This window comes from Entelurus aequoreus, linkage group LG19 (assembly GCF_033978785.1).
Source record: "Entelurus aequoreus isolate RoL-2023_Sb linkage group LG19, RoL_Eaeq_v1.1, whole genome shotgun sequence".
NCBI classification, from domain to species: Eukaryota; Metazoa; Chordata; class Actinopteri; order Syngnathiformes; family Syngnathidae; genus Entelurus; species Entelurus aequoreus.
This window is the reverse complement of record NC_084749.1, coordinates 31193894-31217371: the sequence shown is the minus strand read 5'-3', so window position 1 is coordinate 31217371 and position 23478 is coordinate 31193894. Positions and strand designations below refer to the sequence as shown.

General features: G+C 37.9%; 1 protein-coding gene and 1 long non-coding RNA gene across 2 annotated transcripts in view; one reads left to right on the top strand and one right to left on the bottom strand.

Moving 5' to 3' along the window:
* The window catches only part of lurap1 (leucine rich adaptor protein 1), a 42890-nt gene extending 22168 nt beyond the window's left edge, over positions 1 to 20722 (top strand). The window contains exon 2 of the mRNA XM_062028278.1: positions 19075 to 20722. Coding sequence (XP_061884262.1) covers positions 19075 to 19875 — 801 coding nt within the window. The 3' untranslated portion in view covers positions 19876 to 20722. The remainder of the gene's footprint in view (positions 1 to 19074) is intronic.
* Positions 1 to 23478, bottom strand: part of LOC133635266 (uncharacterized) — a 72904-nt gene that overhangs the window by 7963 nt on the left and 41463 nt on the right. The window lies entirely within an intron of this gene.

The window sequence follows — 23478 nt, the reverse complement described above, 5'->3', positions numbered from 1 at the left end:
ATCGATGACAAAATTAATCGCCAACTATTTTTAAATTCGATTTTAATCGATTAGTTGTTGCAGCCCTAATGTCGATATGAGTTAGGGCTTTGTGAACTCTAAAGTTGAAATGTATGTGATTTATTTTCTGAAATATTTTGCAGTTTTTGAAATCTTATTTTTTTTCCATAAAAATACTTATATAGTTTGCGTACATGAACATATACAATATATTAGGAATGTAAATCTTGAAATTTAAATCGGATTCTTAGGGTGACAATTCGATTCAGAATTAATTCTGCATTCAAACGGATTCTTTCAATATATTATTTGATCAATAATTATAATATTGTAAAACAATGTATAATAAAACCTCCTTTTGGCTGCTGCCACATGACGTAAACTGGCTACAGGGAAGCGCAAAGATGGCCTAAAAAGTATTTTGAAAAACTTTTTTTTTTTTTTTTTTTAAATGTATATTTTTTAAGTTAAAAAAAAAAAAAAATCTTATAAATTATTAATAGGTTCAGAATTGATATAAAGGAATCAATTATTTTCAACAGTCCTACAATACAATATATACTAGCAAAAAAAAACAAAAAAAACCTCAGATGTTTATTTTTGTGGTTGTGGTTTACAGTGGCGTTGAACTACAGCACATCTTTCTGAGATCTGTTTCTCGTATTCTGGCTTTGTGTACAACATCTCAAAAGACAAAAATTGTGCATGAAATAAGGTTCAGTATAATAGTAATCGAAGTTATCAGTGATGTCAGTCATGCCCTGTGTGTGTGAGTGACTAAATGACGTAAACCCATGCTAATTAGTATACTTACAGTAAATGTGACTGTGTGATTTTCTCACTTTTCTATGATGCTAAACCTCCTCCGACTTAAGCATAAACACAGACATGCTTTTCAGATCACCTTTTATGAAGGGTATGATGTGTTTAATGTAATAATCAGGCCGAATGTTTAGACCAGGGGTGTCCAAAATGCGGCCCGGGGGCCATTTGCGGCCCGAAAGGTCATTTTTTAACGGCCCCACGGCACATTTTAAAAATACGATTGAAAAAAATGTAAAACATAAAAAGTGGTATAAAAGAGCAAACAAGTTAAATGTAACAAGAAAATGTTGCAATGTTTACTCTAATAACACAAAGCTGACATGCAGGCTGTTTCTTTCTTTAAAAAAAAAAAAAAAGAATCAAAATCAATGTCATTATGAATTATTGACCTCTTCAAGGCGCCAATTACGTCACATTAAATATTCCACTTTGAGATATTCTTGGGGGAAAATGTTGCATATTTTATGTTTGCCATATAAAAAACTGAGCTGTTTTTTTAAAGAAGGGCCTAAAAGGAACAAACAAAAAACAAACAACAATAAAACTTATAATTGACAGCTAGATCTGAAGTTGATCTCAAGATTATTGTGTTAAAAGTAAACAGTAAAAAAAAATAAAAAATTATAATTTATTTTTTAACACTTTAATGAGTAGGACCCTTTTGGATCCCCAATAATTTTAGTGTGATTTGTTTTTAAGTGTCATTGCTCAAAAATAATAATGAATTAAAATCAATAGTGTTATGAGTCATTGACCTTTTTAAGGCTCCAATTATTATATAATCTCAAATATTCCACTTAAAAATTTATTGGGTGAAAATGTTGCATATTTTGTGTTTTTTCCATTAAAAAATACAGAGTTTTCTTTGACAAAAAGAGCATACAACTTAAATCTTTAAAAACGTTATATTGACAGATAGATCTAATGTTGATCTAGATATTTAAAACGTGAATAATAATAAAAATAATGATACTGAATAATGACACTTTTTTATTTTTTTGACCAAAACCCTTTGGGGTCCCCGGGATCAAGCCTGAGTGGAGGCCTAAATGTATATGTTTTATACATATGTTGTATTGGTTTTTAAAATAAAAAATATCAAAATGGCCCCCGCTTGCTTTGACTTTTCATTTTCAGTGTGCGGCCCTCAATGGAAAACATTTAGACACTCCTGGTTTAGGCTTTGGCCACAGTGTCTATCTGCAATATGAGCCTTTGTGTTGGCATAACTCATTCATTGTTCAGTTCTTATTAAGAATTTTGTAGTTTAATAGGGATCGGTATCGTTTGCATAAATATATCACATTGTGTGCATTGAATATTAATATGGATATAAAATAATGTATAAATAAAATAACTAAGTAACGCATTTTAAACAATATGCAATTAAATCCATAAGAGAAATTGTCATAATTATCACAGCAAAACCAGCAGCAATACAGAACACAGAGAACGTGCAAAAAAAACGACCTACCTAATGTTGATGGTCAGAATTCCGAGGTTTGTGAATGCACCTCTCTCTCCGTGATGGAGACTGGTGCGTAACGAGGAAGTGTGTTGCTGTTGTAACGAGCGCTACGGTATTATATGTGTTGGAACTGAGCACAGCTGTTGGCGTGTAAAGCTTTGCAATGAGGTTTTAAAAGAGGGTTAGGTTCTCTGTGGGAATGCTACATAACTTACAAGACCTTACCTTACCCAAAAGTGTCGGTACTGGTGCCGTTATAAAACCGTGTTTCGGTTCCCATCCCTACTGATTAATCTCGACTTGAATTGAATTAAAGCAAAATGCAATGCATTATTAGGCTGCTACCAGCAGAGGTGTTGTTGAGCCAGTTTGAACTAGTTTGTGGTCTGGAGAACAACAACATGATATTAGCACAAAAGGGGAGTTCAGAATTCACAGAGAAATACTGTATTTTCCAAGCTAAAGAGGGCACCGGTATTTAAGCTGCGCCCACCAAATTTTAGAAGAAATAAATATGTTTACATACTTATTAGTAGAGATGTCCGATAATACCGATAAATGCTTTAAAATGTAATATCGGAAGTTATCGGTATCGGTTTCAAAAAGTAAAATGTATGACTTTTTAAAACGCCGCTGTACGGAGTGGTACACGGACGTAGGGAGAAGTACAGAGCAGTTGCGTCTCCCAGTCATGCTTGCCAACCCTCCCGATTTTCCCGGGAGACTCCCGAAATTCAGTGCCTCTCCCGAAAATCTCCCGGGGCAACCATTCTCCAGAATTTCTCCCAGACAACAATATTGGAGGCGTGCTTTAAAGGCACTGCCTTTGCGTGCCGGCCCAATCACATAATATCTACGGCTTTTCACACACATAAGTGAATGCAAGGCATACTTGGTCATCAGCCATACAGGTCACACTGAGGGTGACCGTATAAACAACTTTAACACTGTTACAAATATGCTCCACACTGTGAACCCACACCAAACAAGAATGACAAACACATTTCGGGAAAACATCCGCACCGTAACACAACATAAACACAACAGAACAAATACCCAGAACCCCTTGCAGCACTAACTCTTCCGGGACACTACAATATACACCCCCGCTAAAAGATTTGATAAATATTTATTCACATACCTTAATTGTTTGGCAGTAAAACGGATGATCAAACAAAACATTTCGCACACTCTTGGCATTCTTTTGATGAGCTTCAAGAGGTAGTCACCTGAAATGGTTTTCACTTCACAGGTGTGCTTGAAGCTCATCGAGAGAATGCCAAGAGTGTACAAAGCAGTAATCAGAGCAAAGGGTGGCTATTTTGAAGAAGCTACAATATAAAACATGTTTTCAGTTATTTTACCTTTTTTTGTTAAGTACATAACTCCACATGTGTTCATTCATAGTTTTGATGCCTTCAGTGACAATCTACAATTTAAAAAGTCATGAAAATAAAGAAAACGCATTGAACGAGGAGAAGCTGTGTCCAAACTTTTGGCCTGTACTGTATGTAGGGAGCAATTGGCAGGTAATGAAGTAAAACAAATTTAAAAGCTATATATACATATTTACAGAAACAAAATTCACACAAAATGTACTAGTGCAAAATATGTATGTTCAGTGAGTGTTAATGTAACGCATAAAAGAAAACAGAATGTTATTGTCTGAAAATTATCTATTGATTGACACAAATGGAATGAAATGACTAATACAAACACAGAAGAACTTTAATAAAGACGTGAGCGGTTCATTCCTGCAAGAAGCTCTGCAGGAGTCACACTGAAGGTGAAATGCCTGCAGGGGTCTTATCCCACGTCTCTGGGGTTCCGTGCGCAATGAGATGGGGGTGGGCGGCATGTTGTTGCACTATTATTGAGTGCTTGTCGCTGTGTTGCAGCGAGCAGTGAGTCAGCAGTCTAGGAGGAGCTATGTGACATCGGGAGGCAGTTTTTGACACATTAAATACTTCTGGCCTGATTTCGGTGCTGTTTGCCGGTTTGTGGTGTGAATTACACAGTGTGTTTTTCATTTATTAACTGTCACATGCTTTCTACAGTTTGCTTTTCTCAGCACAGATGTATAGCATCTCTCAGCTGCCTGGTTTGGATTTTTAAGCCGCAAGTTTGGGTTCCGTGGCATTATGGCGTGTCTGTGGTAATTGTAAAGGCGACTGTTTGCTGATAATAATTTAAAAAAGCGCTGCAGTCCTCATCTTTAACCTTTAAGAGAGATAAATGTGAAAATTATTCTATTTGAAGCATTGTCTAATAAAGTAATCTAAGCTTGTCTTTTCTTTGGAGAAATCCAAGGAAAGAAACCAAAGCGAGTTTGAAAATCCATTCAAGCCACAACTTCTTTTGCCATGAGTGTAACTCAGGAAAGTTACAGCAAGTGTTCCAAGGAAAACTACAAATCCATCAGGGGGCTTCAGGGCATTCCATACTTTATTTGTGTAGCGTTTGCAAGCTGCTGCACAGTTTTAACTGGTTCATTCTGCAAAATATATAGATGTGAATTTTGTTTAATTCCAGCATGCATGTACAGTAAATGGATATGGAACAATTAAACAATTAAAGCGGTTGTTTGCAACTTGCTTACTGGTACATTTCTCAAACCAACAAATAGGACAAAAATACCATTGACTGACTTATGTTATCATTCAGGGTTTTCCTTTAATGTAATTGATCAATGAGGCCCACCACGGCAAAATAAAAGCCGCCACACCTTAAAAATGAGGGTTTTTTAGGTGAAAATAAATTTAAGTAATATAATGTATTATAGTCACACAAAATCTGACACCATTTTTAACTTTTATTGACAATCTTATAATAACACCCGCCACAATTCGACCTCGTATCACCTGCCATGCACACTCATCCGTCTCCATGCTTCACTCCCAAACACACGACGACACTTCTTCATTTCCTGCCAATCCCCTTTCAGGCACAGTGTATTCACAGCCATAGAAACAATTGACATCAATAACACATGAACATAAACATTAACACCAGCAAGTTGTTATAGTATATAACGTTATAGTGATGCACCAAAAAGACTTTGATCACCGAAACAGCACTGCTTAAACCTTTGTTGTGATGACGTAACCAAGACGCGCAATTGTATGGAGCGGAGGGATAGACATACTTTAATATATCGGAGATATACCCGTGGACAGCGGTCTACAAAATGTGCAATGTAAAATAATTAAGAGGAAAATGGCGTTCTTTCAAGGAGAGAAACCACAGTTGGAGCAGCAGCGCAAAGCAAGTGTGATGCATACTTGCCAACCCTCCCGATTTTCCCGGGAGACTCCCGAATTGAAGTGCCCCTCCCGAAAATCTCCCGGGGCAACCATTTTCCTGAATTTCTCCTGATTTCCACTCAGACAACAATATTGGGGGCGTGCCTTAAAGGCACTGCCTTTGCGTGCCGGCTCAGTCACATGATATCTACGGCTCTCCACACACACACAAGTGAATGTAAGCATACTTGGTCAAAAGCCATACAGGTCACACTGAGGGTGCCCGTATAAACAACTTTAACACTGTTACAAATATGCGCCACACTGTGAACCCACACCAAACAAGAATGACAACCACATTTCGGGAGAACATCCGCACCGTAACACAACATAAACACAACAGAACAAATACCCAGAACCCCTTGCAACACGAACTCTTCCGGGACGCTACAATATACACCCCCGCTACCCCCTACCTCCCCCCCCCCAACCCCCATCTCCCAAATTCGGAGGTCTCAAGGTTGGTGTGATGTCTCTCTCTTGCTGTTCGTCACAGACATTGAGTGACAGAAGTAAAGAGTCTCTAAACAGGAGTACATTCTCCAATTACATCAGAAAAAGGAGCTAGATTTGTTGCTAGTTGGTTTTGATAAAGAAAAAGTCACTTAAAGCGTTGAAGTCTCTAGAAACTTAAAAAACTGTCAAAGGACAGTGTACAATAAGCAGCAACAATTTAGAAAAAAAATAGAGCAAAACTATATAAGAAAAAATATATGTCAATACTAATTAACACATTTGTTTTAAAATGTTGTATACATTTTTTAGCCTTTTTAAATATATGCATCATAGCAGATTATGCAAATTATATAATGTCATGTTGGCCAGGCCCCCACCCCCAATTAATGGTCTAACAGAACATACTGTATATACATTTTGAAAGTGTTTATATTTTTCACAATTACTAATTATATTGAATAAAATATTAGTTTAAATGTATGACGAAAAGATGTCTTCCAATTGATCATTTATCCCACTGCCCCCAAAAAGTGTTGTCGAATTAAAAATGGGTTTTTGTTTTTCCAGTGGGAAGGACCACAACTATTCTTTTTTTTTTTTTTTTGGACCTAACATTTCCAAAAATATGTCCCGGGTGCGAATGCCGAACCTCAAGTATGCATGGCTCAACTTGACATATTTTCACCCACAAGTAAACAATCAACTTCTCCAGTGAAAATGAAAACACTGAGTGCAAACAAATCAATGAATGAAGTGCGTATGCTCAGCTGAGTAAGCCAAGAAAGTGAGGAGCACAAAGCTTTGTTTTGCTGACATGGCCTGAAGAGCTTTTACTGCCACTCTCATTAGGCCCCCGATTCTCTTCCAGCATCCAACCTCAAACCTCAAACCCGCCTCTCATGTCAGCGTGACAAACACCAAGAAGTTGAGCATTGTGGTGGCACTGCTTGGATTAATCACAGTATAGCGTCTGCGTGTCATATATAGCATGAGAAGGAGGATACGCCTTACTTTTATTCTGACATTCTTTCGTTTGTCCTCCTGAGAACCAGCGTCCTCCTCTGCGCTATTTGTGTTTTTGTCCCAAATGTGTACATCTGACAAAAGAAATAGACCAAAACCAAATGTCTGCTGTCCACTGTGTTTGTGGTAGGGATGGCTACTGAATTCAGTACGTTTATCAATCAAAATTATTTATAAAGTGCTTTTCATACATAAAAGAAATGCAACGCAAAGTGCTTTACAAAGTTAAAAAATACCCCGGTGACCCATATTATCAGATTATACAGATACCAAACACACACACATATGCAACTACCGCATTTTTCGGATTATAAATCGCTCCGGAGTATAAATCGCACCGGCCGAAAATGCATAATAAAGAAGGAAAAAACATATAAGTCGCATTTTTAGGGGAAATGTATTTGATAAAATCCAACACCAATAATAGACATTTGAAAGGCAATTTAAAATAAATTAAGAATAGTTAACAACAGGCTGATAAAGTGTACATTATATCAGTGGTTCTCAACCTTTTTTCAGTGATGTACCCCCTGTGAACATTTTTTTAATTCAAGTACCCCCTAATCAGAGCAAAGTATTTTTGGTTGAAAAAAAGAGATAAAGAAGTAAAATACAGCACTATGTCATCAGTTTCTGATTTATTAAATTGTATAACAGTGCAAAATATTGCTCATTTGTTGTTGTCTTTCTTGAACTATTTGGAAAAAAAGATATAAAAATAACTAAAAACTTGTTGAAAAATAAACAAGTTATTCAATTATAAATAAAGATTTCTACATATAGAAGTGATCATCAACTTAAAGTGCCCTCTTTGGGGATTGTAATAGAGATCCATCTGGATTCATGAACTTAATTCTAAACATTTCTTCACAAAAAAATAAAACTTTAACATCAATATTTATGGAACATGTCCAAAAAAAATCTAGCTGTCAACATTGAATATTGCATTGTTGCATTTCTTTTCACAGTTCTTTCTGACAGACATTTTAGTGAGGGTCAAACCATCATGGCATGGGGGAAACTCTGGCTTTATGGTAATGAATGGAATAGCCTTCTTGATTTGATGTTCAGTTTATGAACTTACATTCATATTTTGTTGAAGTATTATTCAATAAATATATTTATAAAGGATTTTTGAATTGTTGCTATTTTTCGAATATTTAAAAAAAATCTCACGTACCCTTTGGCATACCTTCAAGTACCCCCAACCATTTTTTTACCCCCATTTGAGAACCACTGCGTTATATGACGCATAAATAACCAACTGAGAACGTGCCTGGTATGTTAACGTAACATATTATGGTAAGAGTCATTCAAATAACTATAATATATAGAACATGCTATACGTTTACCAAACAATCTGTCACTCCTAATCGCTAATCTCAGTTTTTATAAGTTACCGCCAATGTTGAAATGATCAATTTTCATAGGTACGGAAGTAGTAGCAGGTAGCATCTTTTTTTTCACAATGCACTTCTGCCATGACCCGCCCCCGCCAAATTTTTATTGGTTGACGTGTGTGTGTGACTATTGCTGATGTACGCCTAGTCTCTTACGTGAATGAGATAAATACTATTATTTGATATTTTACGGTAATGTGTTAATAATTTCACACATAAGTCGCTCCAGAGTATAAGTCGCACCCCCGGCCAAACTATGAAAAAAACTGCGATTTATAATCCGAAAATAACGGTATATGGACCAATGATTGCATGGCTGAGTACAGAGGAGACATGTGAGTAAACACTATCACAGGAGCCATCTGCACCAGGAGGTCATCAGACCATGGTCACCAGGGCGCTGACACAAAAGCGCCCCCACAAGCACGGCCGATAACCCCTGAGGCAGATGGCTCCCTCTGAGGAATGTTGGAAATCGTTTATGGGTACTGACACATTTCAAATAAAATGTCCGTACCTTTGTTGCATGTGAAGTTACATCCGACTGGTTCAAGCACTTAGCGGCCAAAAAAGGCGTATTCGTAGCGGACTGCCACTAGAGCAGGGGTCGCCAACGTTTTTCAGGCCAATGACCCACAAACTGATGAAGAGATGCCCCCTTAGTTATAGTGTTAAACTAAACTGGTCCTAAAGGTACTCAGGTTGTGCAATATATGATATAAATTAGGTTTGTACGGTATCCCGGTATTAGTATAGTGCCGCGATACTAATGAATCATATTCGGTACTATACCGCCTCTGAATAGTACCGGTCCCCCGCGCCCCCGTCGTCGTCACGTCGCGTCATTGCTGGTTTACGAGCAGACGAGCATGTTCGGTAGCGCACAATCACAGAGTACTTACAAGCAGACACAGTGTGTAGACAGAAAAGGGAGAACGGACGCATTTTGGCCTAAAAACTAAAGATAAAGGTGAAGTTATAACACTGAAACGCCCTCAGGAAGAGGTGCTTTAAGACATGGCTAGCTAGCTAGCTAGCGGCGAACGTCAATTCACAGTCTGCAGTGTTTTAGCTACTTCTAAATCACTAATCCTGGTCTCCATGGCGACAAATAAAGTATGTTTCTTACAAGTATCATCCCTGCAGGACGAGGAATAGCTAAACATGCTTCACTACACACCGTAGCTCACCGGCGTCACAATGTAAACAAACACCATTGGTGGATCTACACCTAACATCCACTGTAATGATACCAAGTACAGGAGCGTATCGAGTCGATACAACTATGATTACGTCAATATTTTTTGGCATCACAACATCTTTCGTTTAAAAAAAATGTATATTATGTTTATAAACTCAGGAAATATGTCCCTGGACACACGAGGACTTTGAATATGACCAATGTATGATCCTGTAACGACTTGGTATCGGATTGATACCCAAATTTGTGGTATCATCCAAAACTAATGTAAAGTATCCAACAACAGAAGAATAAATTATTATTACATTTTAACAGAAGTGTAGATAGAACATGTTAAAAGAGAAAGTAAGCAGATATTAACAGTAAATGAACAAGTAGATTAATAATTCATTTTCTACCACTTGTCCTTATAATGTTGACAAAATAATAGAATGATAAATGACACAATATGTTACTGCATATGTCAGCAGCTAAATTAGGAGCATTTGTTTGTTTACTTACTACTAAAAAAAAGTTGTCTTGTATGTTCACTATTTTATTTAAGGACTAACTTGCAATAAGAAATATATGTTTAATGTACCTTAAGATTTTTTTGTTGAAATAAAGCCAATAATGCCATTTTTTGTGGTGCCCTTTATTTAGAAAAGTATCGAAAAGTCTCGAAATTATTTTGGTACTGGTACCAGTACCAAAATATTGGTACTGGTACAATTGGTATCGGACAACACTAATATAAAAGATATACATTTGGCCGACAATAGAGCTTTTAATACTATTGTTACATCATAATAATGCATGTTGATGACACAGATTTAACAAGCGACACGTGATTCTCCACGTCGTCAACGCAATGTAGCATTCCTGCTTGCAGCTAACGCCCCTGCACAGTGCAACGTCACTTTTTTTTTCTCCTATTTCTTAGTCACCAATCTTTGCCTCCATGGCAGCAAATAATCTATCATTATCACCGGAGGATGAGGACTACCTAAACATGCTACACTACATAAGCCATGCTAACGGCTGGGGTTGAGCTGATGAAGGTAAACAGAGGTGGGTGGATCCATAGAAATATCAACAGTAACGATACCAAGTACAGTATTATTATTATCAGCTTGATTCTACAGTGGTGAGATCAATATACTGTCAGCGAATGAAGGTAGTGGCAAGCATAACAAATTGTTTCTATATCAACTATTTTCCCTAAAAAGTGTGTTTTATCTGATTAATCAAACAAACTAATTGATGGATTACTTAAAAGAATCAATAGCTGCAGCATTTACAATTTAGTTTTTGTGTGCATGTGATTAAACTATATTAATTTTCTTTCATTTCTGTTCACATGGTCATATTGTAAATACTTCTTGTCTTAAAACAACAACAAATGATCTAATTTATATCAGCAAGTCATGAAAATATATAATTCTATGGTCGTAATATGCATAAAAAAGAGTTATTGATGTAAGAAGTTTAAAATGTCTGTGTTGAACATTCTCAGCTAAATCACTTTAACATTTTGACATTATGGGGGAATAATTACTGACTACACTATAGACTACATACGCTCCTTTTCCTTTCAGAGTTATTTTGGCGACTACGGGTGTGGCTTTTGTAAGGGCAGACATTTTAAATATACTGAAGTTAACCTACCTTGAGCTTTTTCTATGATCTGGTCATAAAAATGTCTCACGCCACTGAAACTTTCACACGACGTATGAGAGGCAGTGGAAATAAATCTGTGTCGACTTCCTCCGCTGTTACGTTTATGTGACCCGGAGGTCATCAGAGCATACTTGCCAACCCTCCCGTTTTTAGCGGGAGAATCCCGTTATTCAGCGCCTCTCCCGACAACCTCCCGGCAGAGATTTTCTCCCGACAAACTCCCGGTATTCAGCCGGAGCTGGAGGCCACGCCCCCTCCTGAGACTGAGTGGGGACAGCCTATTCTCACGTCCGCTTTCCCACAATATAAATACGCTTGCAAGTTCCAAAACGAACGGGAACAAGAATTTCAGTTCATCCAGGACAGTTTGAAGGGGAAGGTGTATGTTGCCTGTAAATATGTAGAACAGACTTCTCCATTGAACACGGCGGCCGAAATGATTTCTCAGTCATGAACGGAGAAGTTAAACAGGACAATACTGCCATCTAATGGATAGATAATTCAAGTATTTCTTTTACGTAAATAAAATAAATATATATATATAGCTAGAATTCACTGAAAGTCAAGTATTTCATACATATATATATATATACATATATATACATATATATATATATATGAAATATATATGAAATACTCGAGTTGGTGAATTCTAGCGGTAAATAACCACGCCTCCAACCACGCCCCCCCCCCTACCCACCACCTCCCGATATTGGAGGTCTCAAGGTTGGCAAGTATGCATCAGAGCCTCATAACCACCTGAGAAGCAGCGTCTTCTGCAGTTTTTGGTCTATTTCTTTTGCCTGATTTACACTTTTCAAAAAATAAGTGATGAAAAGTCAAGTCAAAGACTAAAGTTTTTATGGCCTAGGGTCCGATATTGGGCATTCTTCCCTAAATGAAGGTTTATTCTGATAAGAAACTCCAACACATTCGTGCAAAAAAGACAATTTCCAACTAGGGATTTATGCTGCCGATTCCAATACCAAGCATCTATGAGTGATATCAGCCAATACCAATTAAGGCTGAAACGACGCGTCGACGTAGTAGACGTCATCGACGTCATCGGTTACGCGTCGCAAATTTACGTCACGCTACCGTCATGGCGAAGCGCAAAGCAGACGATCAAAGCAGACGATGCGAGCGGTGCGAGCGAGGGGGAAAAATCACGCCAAAAGTCGTCAAAAGTGTGAAAGTATTTCAATAAACGGCCTAATAATGTTGTTGTATGCACACTGTGTCAAGCGTAAATGGCCTATAATAGCAGCACAACGGCTATGAACGAACATTTGAAAAGAAAACCATCAACTAGTCAATCGTCCGCGTGAGCATACGTTGTCATCATTACACAAAAACATGAATGTGTCATTTGTATCTGCTAGGGGTGTAACGGTATGTGTTTTGTATTGAACCGTTTTGGTACGGGGCTTTCGGTTCGGTACAGGGGTGTACCGAACGAGTTTCTAAGCTAAAGCTAACTTTAGCTGCTAAAGTCTTAACAAGCTGCTTTGCTCATTCTGCCTCTGTCTCAGCACGCAGCATTGTCCCACCCACACAACCATCTGATTGGTACACACAAAGCATTACCAGCCAATCAGCAGTGCGTATTCAGAGCGCATGTAGTCAGCGCTTCAGCGTGGAGCAGATATGTGTTTAGCAGGTGAGCATCAGGCAGCGGACTCTCCCCAAATGATAATAAACACCTCCCAGTCAACTACTAGTAACATCACTATGAGCCCGTTGACCTTCTAGAAACTTCAACTGCAGCTCAGCTCACTCGCAGTCCTGGCTTGAGGTGAAGGCTAATTACCTCTCAGTTCCAGCCACATCGACCCCTTCTGAGCGCCTATTTTCAGATGCTGGGAATATTATAAACATGAAAAGAAGCAGAGCATGTAGACATGCTAACCTTTCTTCATTACAACTGTTAGTCACTCACTGGAATGAGTAGAATTGGTTATTGTGTACTGTGTTGGACTGGATGTTTATTTTGCACATTTTAAAAGCAATACTTAATGTTTACAGTGCTCCAGAATATTTTTTGTATTGGATGTTTATCTTTATTTTTGCACATTTTAGCAAATAAGCAATACTTTCACTTTTGTTGAAATGTTTACACTGTTGTTACAGAATATTTCGTTTTACACTTTTTTGTATTGGATGTTTATCTTTATTTTTGCACATTTTAAAGCAAAATAAGCAATACTTTTACTTTTGAAATGCTTATGCTATTGCAGAATATTAAGATTTGCACTGGATGTTGACTTTTATATTTGCACATTAAAAAGCAAATAAGCTACTTTTAAGTTTGTTAAAGGTTAAAAGTTTTAAATGTTTACATTGTTACAGAATATTTAGTCATGTTGTTGTCAATGTTGACTGAGTGGCCATACTTCTTTATTTTGTAAATAAAAGCCATGCCTTTTGAAAAAACTGGCCTACATTTATTTTTTCATCTTCATTTTGAATAAAAAAATAATCGGTAAAAGGAAAAATAATCTATAGATTAATCGAAAAAAAATAATCTATAGATTAACAGATTAATCGAAAAAAATAATCTATAGATTAATCGATAGAAAAATAATCGTTAGCTGCAGCCTTAATACCAATACCGATCAAATGTATAAACTGTAAATTGTGTGCATTTGTTTATGGTGAGTACTATTGAAAGTTTAACAATATCAATACAATATTTTAAATACAAAAAGTCACTAGAACACAATAACTAACCAAATATTTAAACATTTAAATTAGAGATGTCCGATAATATCGGACTGCCAATATTATCGGCCGATAAATGCTTTAAAATGTAATATCGGAAATTATCGGTATCTGTTTCAAGAAGTAAAATTTATGACTTTTTAAAACGCCGCTGTGTACACGGACGTAGGGAGAAGTACAGAGCGCCAATAAACCTTAAAGGCCCTGCCTTTGCGTGCCGGACTAGTCACATAATATCTACGGCTTTTCACACACACAAGTGAATGCAATGCATACTTGGTCAATAGCCATACATGTCACACTGAGGGTAGCCGTATAAACTTTAACACTGTTACAAATATGCGCCACACTGTGAACCCACACCAAACAAGAATGACAAACACATTTCGGGAGAACATCCGCACCGTAACACAACATAAACACAACAGAACAAATACCCAGAAACCCTTGCAGGCATGTTAAAAAAATAATGCACTTTGTGACTTCAATAATAAATATGGCAGTGCCATGTTGGCATTTTTTTCCATAACTTGAGTTGATTTATTTTGGAAAACCTTGTTACATTGTTTAATGCAGTGGTTCTCAAATGGGGGTACGTGTACCCCTCGGGGGTACTTGAAGGTATGCCAAGGGGTACGTGAGATTTTTTTAAAATGTCCGTCAAAAATAACTGTGATAAAAATGCAACAATGCAATATTCAGTGTTGACAGCTAGATTTTTGTGGACATGTTCCATAAATATTGATGTTAAAGATTTCTTTTTTTGTGAAGAAATGTTTAGAATTAAGTTCATGAATCCAGATGGATCTCTATTACAATCCCCAAAGAGGGCACTTTAAGTTGATGATTACTTCTATGTGTAGAAATCTTTATTTATAATTGAATCACTTGTTTATTTTTCAACAAGTTTAGTTATTTTTATATCTTTTTTTCCAAATAGTTCAAGAAAGACCACAACAAATGAGCAATATTTTGCACTGTTATACTATTTAATAAATCAGAAACTGATGACATAGTGCTGTATTTTACTTTGTTATCTCTTTTTTTCAACCAAAAATGCTTTGCTCTGATTAGGGGGTACTTGAATTAAAAAAATGTTCACAGGGGGTACATCACTGAAAAAAGGTTGAGAACCACTGGTTTAATGCATCCAGCGGGGCATCACAACAAAATTAGGCATAATAATGTGTTAATTCCATGACTTTATATATCTGTATCAGTTGATATCAGAATCGGTAATTAAGAGTTGGACAATATCAGAATATCGGATATCGGCAAAAAAGCCATTATCGGACATCTCTAATTTAAATCCTTTGGTTTTTACCCTATGTCGTCCTGTGTCCAGTGACTCCCTGAGTTTATAAACATTAAAATATTGACCTAATCACTCTAGTATCGATCAAACACTGATACTACCCTTAGTATCGACACCTCCAATTTATGAATCAAGCCGCCCTCCTCTTACGTGTCGTGTACAGACTGTGAAAATGCTGACTCACCAACAGTTGTTATATTACTCTCTCCCTAACTCGTATTAATCTGCTTTTTAATATCCTGTTAATAGCTGCCTGTTTTCTGCTGTAACCTGGTTCCATCTACACTTCTTAAAGATTTGGTGTTGTTTTAAGCTATCTTAGCGGTTAATTTAGCTATTAGCATGCCTGTTCATAGCTTCCTCTCAATGTGTAACATGTTTAGCTTCGTTCTCCAGTGATAATAATATTTGATAATGATTCTTAAGATACTAAGAAATGCTGTTTATTTGCCGTAATGGAGGTGATTATTAACTTAGGGGAGCGGCTCCACACTGTGTATGGAGACCCAGAATTAGCTACCAGCCGCTTGTCAGCCGGGGGACTGAATATAAACATGGTAGGGATGTGTATCTTACAAAAAGTCACAATTCAATTGGATTCCAATTCTTGAGTTGACGATTCGATTCAGAATCGATTCTCGGTTCCACACCATTCTCTATTTAAACCAAATCTTGCAATATATTTTGTATACAAATTATTACAGAACCCTGTCAAAAACAAGTTACAAAAGGTCCTTGTATATGAGCAGTAAGTGTGGATATGGCCTAAAAAACATTTTTTTTTTTAAAAAAATATATATATATTTATACAGTACAGGCCAAAAGTTTGGACACCTTCTCCTCATTCAATGCATTTTCTTTATTTTCATGACTATTTACATTGTAGATAGTCACGGAAGGCATCAAAACTATGAATGAACACATGTGGAGTTATGTACTTAACAAAAAAAGGTGAAATAACTGAAAACATGTTTTATATTCTAGTTTCTTCAAAATAGCCACCCTTTGCTCTGATTACTTTTTTGTACACTCTTGGCATTCTCTCAATGAGCTTCAAGCACACCTGTGAAGTGAAAACCATGTCAGGTGACTACCTCTTGAATCTCATCGAGAGAATGCGAAGAGTATGCGAACAAATAATCAGAGCTAAGGGTGGCTATTTTGAAGAAACTAGAATATAAAACATGTTTATCAGTTATTTCACCTTTTTTTGTTAAGTACATAACTCCACATGTGTTCATTCATAGTTTTGATGCCTTCAGTGACAATCTACAATGTAAATAAAACGCCTTGAATGAGGAGAAGGTGTGTCCAAACTTTATATATACACTACTGTTCAAAAGTTTGGGGTCACCCAAACAATTTTGTGGAATAGCCTTCATTTCTAAGAACAAGAATAGACTGTCGAGTTTCAGATGAAAGTTCTCTTTTTCTGGCCATTTTGAGCGTTTAATTGACCCCACAAATGTGATGCTCCAGAAACTCAATCTGCTCAAAGGAAGGTCAGTTTTGTAGCTTCTGTAACAAGCTAAACTGTTTTCAGATGTGTGAATATGATTGCACAAGGGTTTTCTAATCATCAATTAGCCTTCTGAGCCAATGAGCAAACACATTGTACCATTAGAACACTGGAGTGATAGTTTCTGGAAATGGGCCTCTATACACCTATGTAGATATTGCACCAAAAACCAGACATTTGCAGCTAGAATAGTCATTTACCACATTAGCAATGTATAGAGTGTATTTCTTTAAAGTTAAGACTAGTTTAAATTTCAATGTGACCCCAAACTTTTGAACGGTAGTGTATATATATATATATATATATATATATATATATATATATATATATATATATATATATATATATATATATATTTATTTTTATTTACAATTGGAATTGATTTTGGATCATTTGGAATGTTAGTAAATTTTAGCACCCCTAAAAACTGTCAGTGTTTTGGAATTGTTCTTCAATAAATAATTGTCCAGAGAAATCTTAAGACCGTTTTAGGTAATTATTTGAGATTTCAAATAACATCAGATTACAAAGGAGAATGTTAACTTTGCTACAGAAGGAAAGAAGGAGAGGAAAAAGAAAAGAAGAAAGAGAGTGACAGACAAAAAAGTCTTCAAATTATTTATATCTGCTTTGGAAAATGTGAGGAGAAGGAGGAGGGATTGGGGGAAAACGTCCTGTCATGGGAGAGGTCAGGAAGATGAGCAAACCACACTTTATCCGATTGTGATATTAGCAAAACCAGGAATGTTTTGATGAAACATTTGACAGACTTACACAATCACAAAATAAACCATTTTAAAGAGTAACCTTTGACCAAAAGACAAAAATAAAAATTAGTAGTCTTTCGCAATCACAGCAATCTTTGTCCTATTCAGAGAAAGTGGGGGTTTGGAGCTATCCACAATCAACTCCAAGAATGTATCAGGGCCATAAAAGTGTCGTATCTCTGGAGAAAACCCAAACACATGCAGCGAAGAAGAACCTCTACACCAGTGGTTCTTAACCTTGTTGGAGGTACCGAACCCCACCAGTTTCATATGCGCATTCACTGAACCCTTCTTTAGTGAAAAATAAAATGTTTTTTTTCAAATTCAAGACGAAGTTATGTTTTTGGTAACACTATATTATGGGGAACATATTCTAAGTAACAAAGACTTCATTTAGAGTTATTTGGTTAGGGATAGGGTTAAGAGGGTTAGGACCAGGGTTAGAGGGTTAGGGTTATAATAAGGCCATGCCGAAAAAGGCACTAATAAGTACTTAATAATGACTAGTTAAGAGCCAATATGTTACTAATTTGCACATTAATAAGCAACTAATTAATGGTGAATATGTTCCCCATACTAAAGTGTTACCATGTTTTTTTTTACTGGTGCACAAAATGAACCGTGCATGAACATCACCTTGTTCAAAGAACAAAACCAACACAGTGCATAAACTCACAACAAATTACACACCTGCAAATCAGTGTGACTTCTGCTGTTGCCGTATCCGTAATACGCCGAAAGGGAGAAGTTTTTATTTACACGATGAGTCAGGTGTGTCTTGACGTCCGCCGAACCCCTGAGCCCGACTCACTGAACCCCTAGTGTTCGATCGAACCCAGGTTAAGAACCACTGCTCTACACAAACATTTAGGGTAAAATTGTGGTTTAGGCAAGAGATTAAAAAAATATTAATTTTGCCATTACATCGGCTTTTCGGATCGAGATTTGAAGGCATTATTTGAAAATAACGTAAATATGACATTGGGGACGTAAAAATAAAAAACAAGATGAATAATATTAGGAAGTTGTTGACATTATTGAAAACATACCCATAAACTTTTTGTTGTACAACATTTTGTTTTACCTACAGCAATAATTTATTCATCTTTTGTGGTTTTGAGTGTATCTGCATTGAATATTATCTTTGTTGGAAAGCTCCAAAATGTCTGCTATTGGTGAAGTTGTTCTTTTGTTGATACTGTTTGAAAATTCTGATTTAATTCTACTTATTTACCTGTTGGTTACTAACGAGAGACAGTATTGCCAAAGTGCCCATTCATTCATTTTCTATCGCTTGTCCCTTTCGGGGTCGAGGGGGGGCAGGAGCTTATCCCACCCTGGACAAGTTGTCTGCCAACGTGTCCTTGAGCAAAATCCTAGTCATTTCAGATCTGCATCTAATTGTAATGTTTCTACAGGCACACTTGCGCTCAGTGGACGTCAAGATCCTTCAGCAGCTGCTGGCGGTCAACGAGGGCATCGAGGCAGTGAAATGGTTACTGGAGGAGCGCAGCACGCTAACCAGCCGCTGCAGCAGCCTGACTAGCAGCCAGTACAGCCTGGGCGAGGGTCCCGATACTTCCTGGAGAGGTTCCTGGAGCAGCCTTCAGGACCCCAATGACAAGCTGGACAACATTTCTATCGGCAGTTACTTGGACACCCTGGCGGATGATATGGATGAATACTGTCCTTCGAGCTCAGAGTCGGTCATCTGCTCGTCCACACCGCAGGTCTCCGAGGCGACTGCTGTGGTGCGGACAGCGGGAGGTTCTGCGGCCACTGTGACTGGGGAGAAGCCCGGGGTTGAGACCAGAGTTGTTAAATCCATCCGGTCTCGATCAACTGAGAAAACTGGAAACGGGCCCGTTGGTGTCAGTGATATCAATGGGAATGGGATAGTTGGGACTGGAAGTGGAAAAGCGTCCGTTCCTGGCTGCATTCCTGAAGCTCAGTCTAAAAATAAGCAGGATTCTTCTGTTTGCCCTAAGGCGATAGAGACTAGGACCAATACCCAGATCATTAAGGCCAACGGCACTCAGGAGAAGACAACCCTACAAAAAGTCAGCCTCACTGAAAACCAGAAGCAGAGCCCGAAACGTAAACCTTACAAAAATGCCAACGTGGACTTGGATACATGCAAACTCAAGAGTAAAATGCATCTGGAGTACGACGCCCACTGGCGGTGGGTGCAATCTCAAGAAGATGTGACGTTTTTGTAAGACTACTGAGCATGCCCTGTTCCTTCAGGGCGCCTGCCCTTGCTAAAAGATGCTCGCTGGCTGTAAAGGACTAAGCTACATTTTATTTTTTTGTTCCGCGTCTACTCCACAAATAGGTCAATGCACATAACACGATTTTGACCATTGTCAGTCAAACAGTGCTAATGTTTCTCAGGCTCTTTCTAAGCATTCCTCTCGTCTCTCCTTTTCACTCTTTATGTGACTCCTAAGCACAGATGATCTACCAAATAAAAATACTTGTAAAAAATTGAAATTGTGATGTGGCAGAAACACAGGGCCCAGTAATACTTGGTGGGAGAACAGTAATTTACTCACATTTAGGATCAGATACATTCTTCTTGTAGTATACCCAAATAAGACCAATGTTATCCATATTGGGTTATTTTTGGGTCACTCGATGATTTAAGGGTATTCCCATTGTTTGTAAAAAGCATAACATTGGCTCTACATACTGTAAGTGAAACATTATTACACTAATAAGTGTTAACATCAAATCTGTGCATGTTTGTCTCAAGCACCTACAGTAGTTCCCTAAGCTAAATAGGATTTCCTCGGTCTATGTACTGTACCTATTATGCAACGTCTATCATCTGCAATATGTTGATGTCACTGTGCAGGTACTCTGTACCTGTCACGGCTGGTTGTAGGTTGATTTTATATGCCCTGTTATAAGCAGATAATGTACCTGATTGGTCAAAACCTTATACTGTATATTGCCTGGCCTGTTCTTTTCCTCGTGAGATGAATGCACTTGTTATAATCTTAGGTGGTGGTTGGTGTATTTTGCCTGCTTGTCTTGCATAAAAAGGCTCGACCATCAATCTGTGTGCTTTATTTTTGCTTTGGTTTTCAAATGGGCGCATTTTACTGATGCCACACATTTTGCATTTTGCTCCTGTACTATGCAATAAATAAACCAGGGTTGGCCGAACTTGCGCACCTGCGGGTTAAACTGTCCCTTATGGTATTCTCATAACAACGTTACAATTTCATAAAAGCAGTCAATGTGAGAATTGTTGCTCAACAACTATTAGTAATTATTGTGTAAGTATTTGTATGTAACAAATCAAACAAACTTTCTCACCTGTGGCGTGAACGAAAAACACATCAAGTGAAAAACAACACAAGTCAACACACAATCTAACATGCTCACTGAGCCATGTGGGTATTATAAAAAAAAAATCTAAAAACCATACACATTTAATAATTACAGCCCCATGTAATGCCACTACAACGCATGATGGGTAAAACGCAAAGCAGTCTGTCCCCTCACATTGCCGTGTTAGAATTAGACTTAGACAAACTTTATTGATCCACAAGGGAAATTGTTCCACACAGTAGCTCAGTTACAAAGGATGGAAAGGATAATGCAGGTATAAAGTAGACTAAAAATGTACCATAGTAGCAATATAAAATAACATATGTAATATTTACATATTATATATACACCGTATATATTATATTTTTCTATAATGTATAACAAATCACATTTACCATGTACAGGGGCGCCGCTAGGGATTTTGGGCCCCATGAAAATAATATTTACAGGGCCCCCTGTATTATAATTTCATCATCATTAGGGGCCTCTCTGGGCCCCCCTCCATCATGGGCCCCTAGAATCCGTCTCCTTTACCCCCCCTTCTCGGCGCCCCTGACCATGTACACTATTACAGTGTATGTAACAGCTGCAGCAAAAAAAAAGGGCAACATTAAATAGAGAGTAGATCCAGCAGAAAATATACATTATAAACAAAGAGAGGTAGCTAACATAGAAGGTGTCAGCTGATAGACAGATATCATCTATTGCTGTATGGCGAGTGATTATACAGCCTGTTGGAGTGCGGAATGAAGGAGTTCTTGAATCGAACACTGGGGGAACGAAGCTGAAGGGGCCTGTGGGAGTATGAGCTCCGCTGTTCCTAAATTGTCTGGTGGAGTGGGTGGGCAGGATTGTCCATGATGGCGAGCAGTTTGTCCAGTGTCCTCCTGTCCCTCACTGACACAAACACCTCCAACTGCCAATAGTTTGGCCGGCTTTCTGGATCAGTTTGTCAATCCGGTTTAAGTCCCTTTCGCTGGTGTTGCGCCCCCAACAAACCACTGCAAAGTACAGGGCACCGGCCACAACCGACTGAAAAAAGATCTCCAACAGCTTGCTGCACACATTAAAGGACCTAAGCTTCCTCAGGAAAAAGAGTCTGCTCATGCCCTTCTTGTACACAGCTTTGCTGTTGTCCTTCTAGTCCAGTCTGCTGTTCAAGTGGACTCCCAGGTATTTGTACTGCCTCACTACTGCCACCTCCCGGCCCTGGATTTTGATGGGCTCCACAGGGGTCATTTTCTTCTTGAAGTCGATGACCAGCTCCTTGGTCTTGTCCACATTAAGGAGCAGATGGTTCGCCTGAGACCACTCCACAAAGTCAGCGATCAGTGTCCTGTACTCCAATTCCTGTCCCTCTCAGATACACTCGACCACAGCAGAGTCATCAAGAGTATTTCTGCAGGTGGCAAGACCTGGAACTATACTGGAATTTGAGTGTTTGGTGCATTTTAACTGTTTGAAGTTTTTGATTAATTGCGAAATGCAAAAATGTTGTCAGTGACATAAACAAGGTACACATACTTTTTAATATTTAATGTTTTATCATTTATACTTTATATTACAGTGTTATCACGGTCCGATGCGAGGTGAGTTGTTAATTTGATACATAGATAGATAGCCCAGTCCCCAGACATTTTTTTAGCCCAATTTCCCCTTGGAAAAAAGTTTGGAAACCCCTGAACTAAACTCTCCTAAAAGTATTTGCTTAGTTTTGGGTTGACTGTAAAGAGCAGGAATATGAGCGAGGGTAGTGTGGATGGTGCATTTGATGAAAAACATTGATAACCTTCCTGAAAAGTGTACGGTATCTACTCTCCATTTAATACGTTCACACAGTAAATCATGTTACTTGTATTTTTGATATACAGTGTTACTAAAATGCCTTATACATGTTTATACAGCTCACTAAATTAAGAGCTATTAACAGTTGAGTGCCCGATATATTTAAGGAGTGTAACTTCATAGGAATGTGACAACAAAACTGTCAAAACCAGCTTATCCATACACATACAATGACCTCTGACTGAGACACCATTGACCACGCGGAAAGTATTTCCTTTCTGTAAAGGCCTTTCAATGAGAAAAAAGTATAAGGACAGTGTCTGCCAACGTTGGCTAATCCATCCAAAGTGTAGACATGAAGTCATTGAAGCACTCCTTCCTTTTTTTAACATATGTGCTGGCTGGAAAGCAACATTGCACGCCAAAGAGAGCGTCTGCTGCGCCAGTTTGTGGTTTTTGTTCCAAATGAGCTCAGCCATATGGGGAAAAGAAACACAGTGAGCCAACCTGTAGAAGCCATTATATCCAGCTATAGTGTGTCTCCACGATGCAGTAATGTGTTTTGACTGCATGGTCAATTTAGGAAAGGAAAATGAACATAATTTCATTGCACTTCCTCCTGGGAAATAAGAATGTTGGCGCCTGGAGGAATGGTTTTCAGTAGCTGTGAGAATGAATACATCGATGCTCCTAGAAAG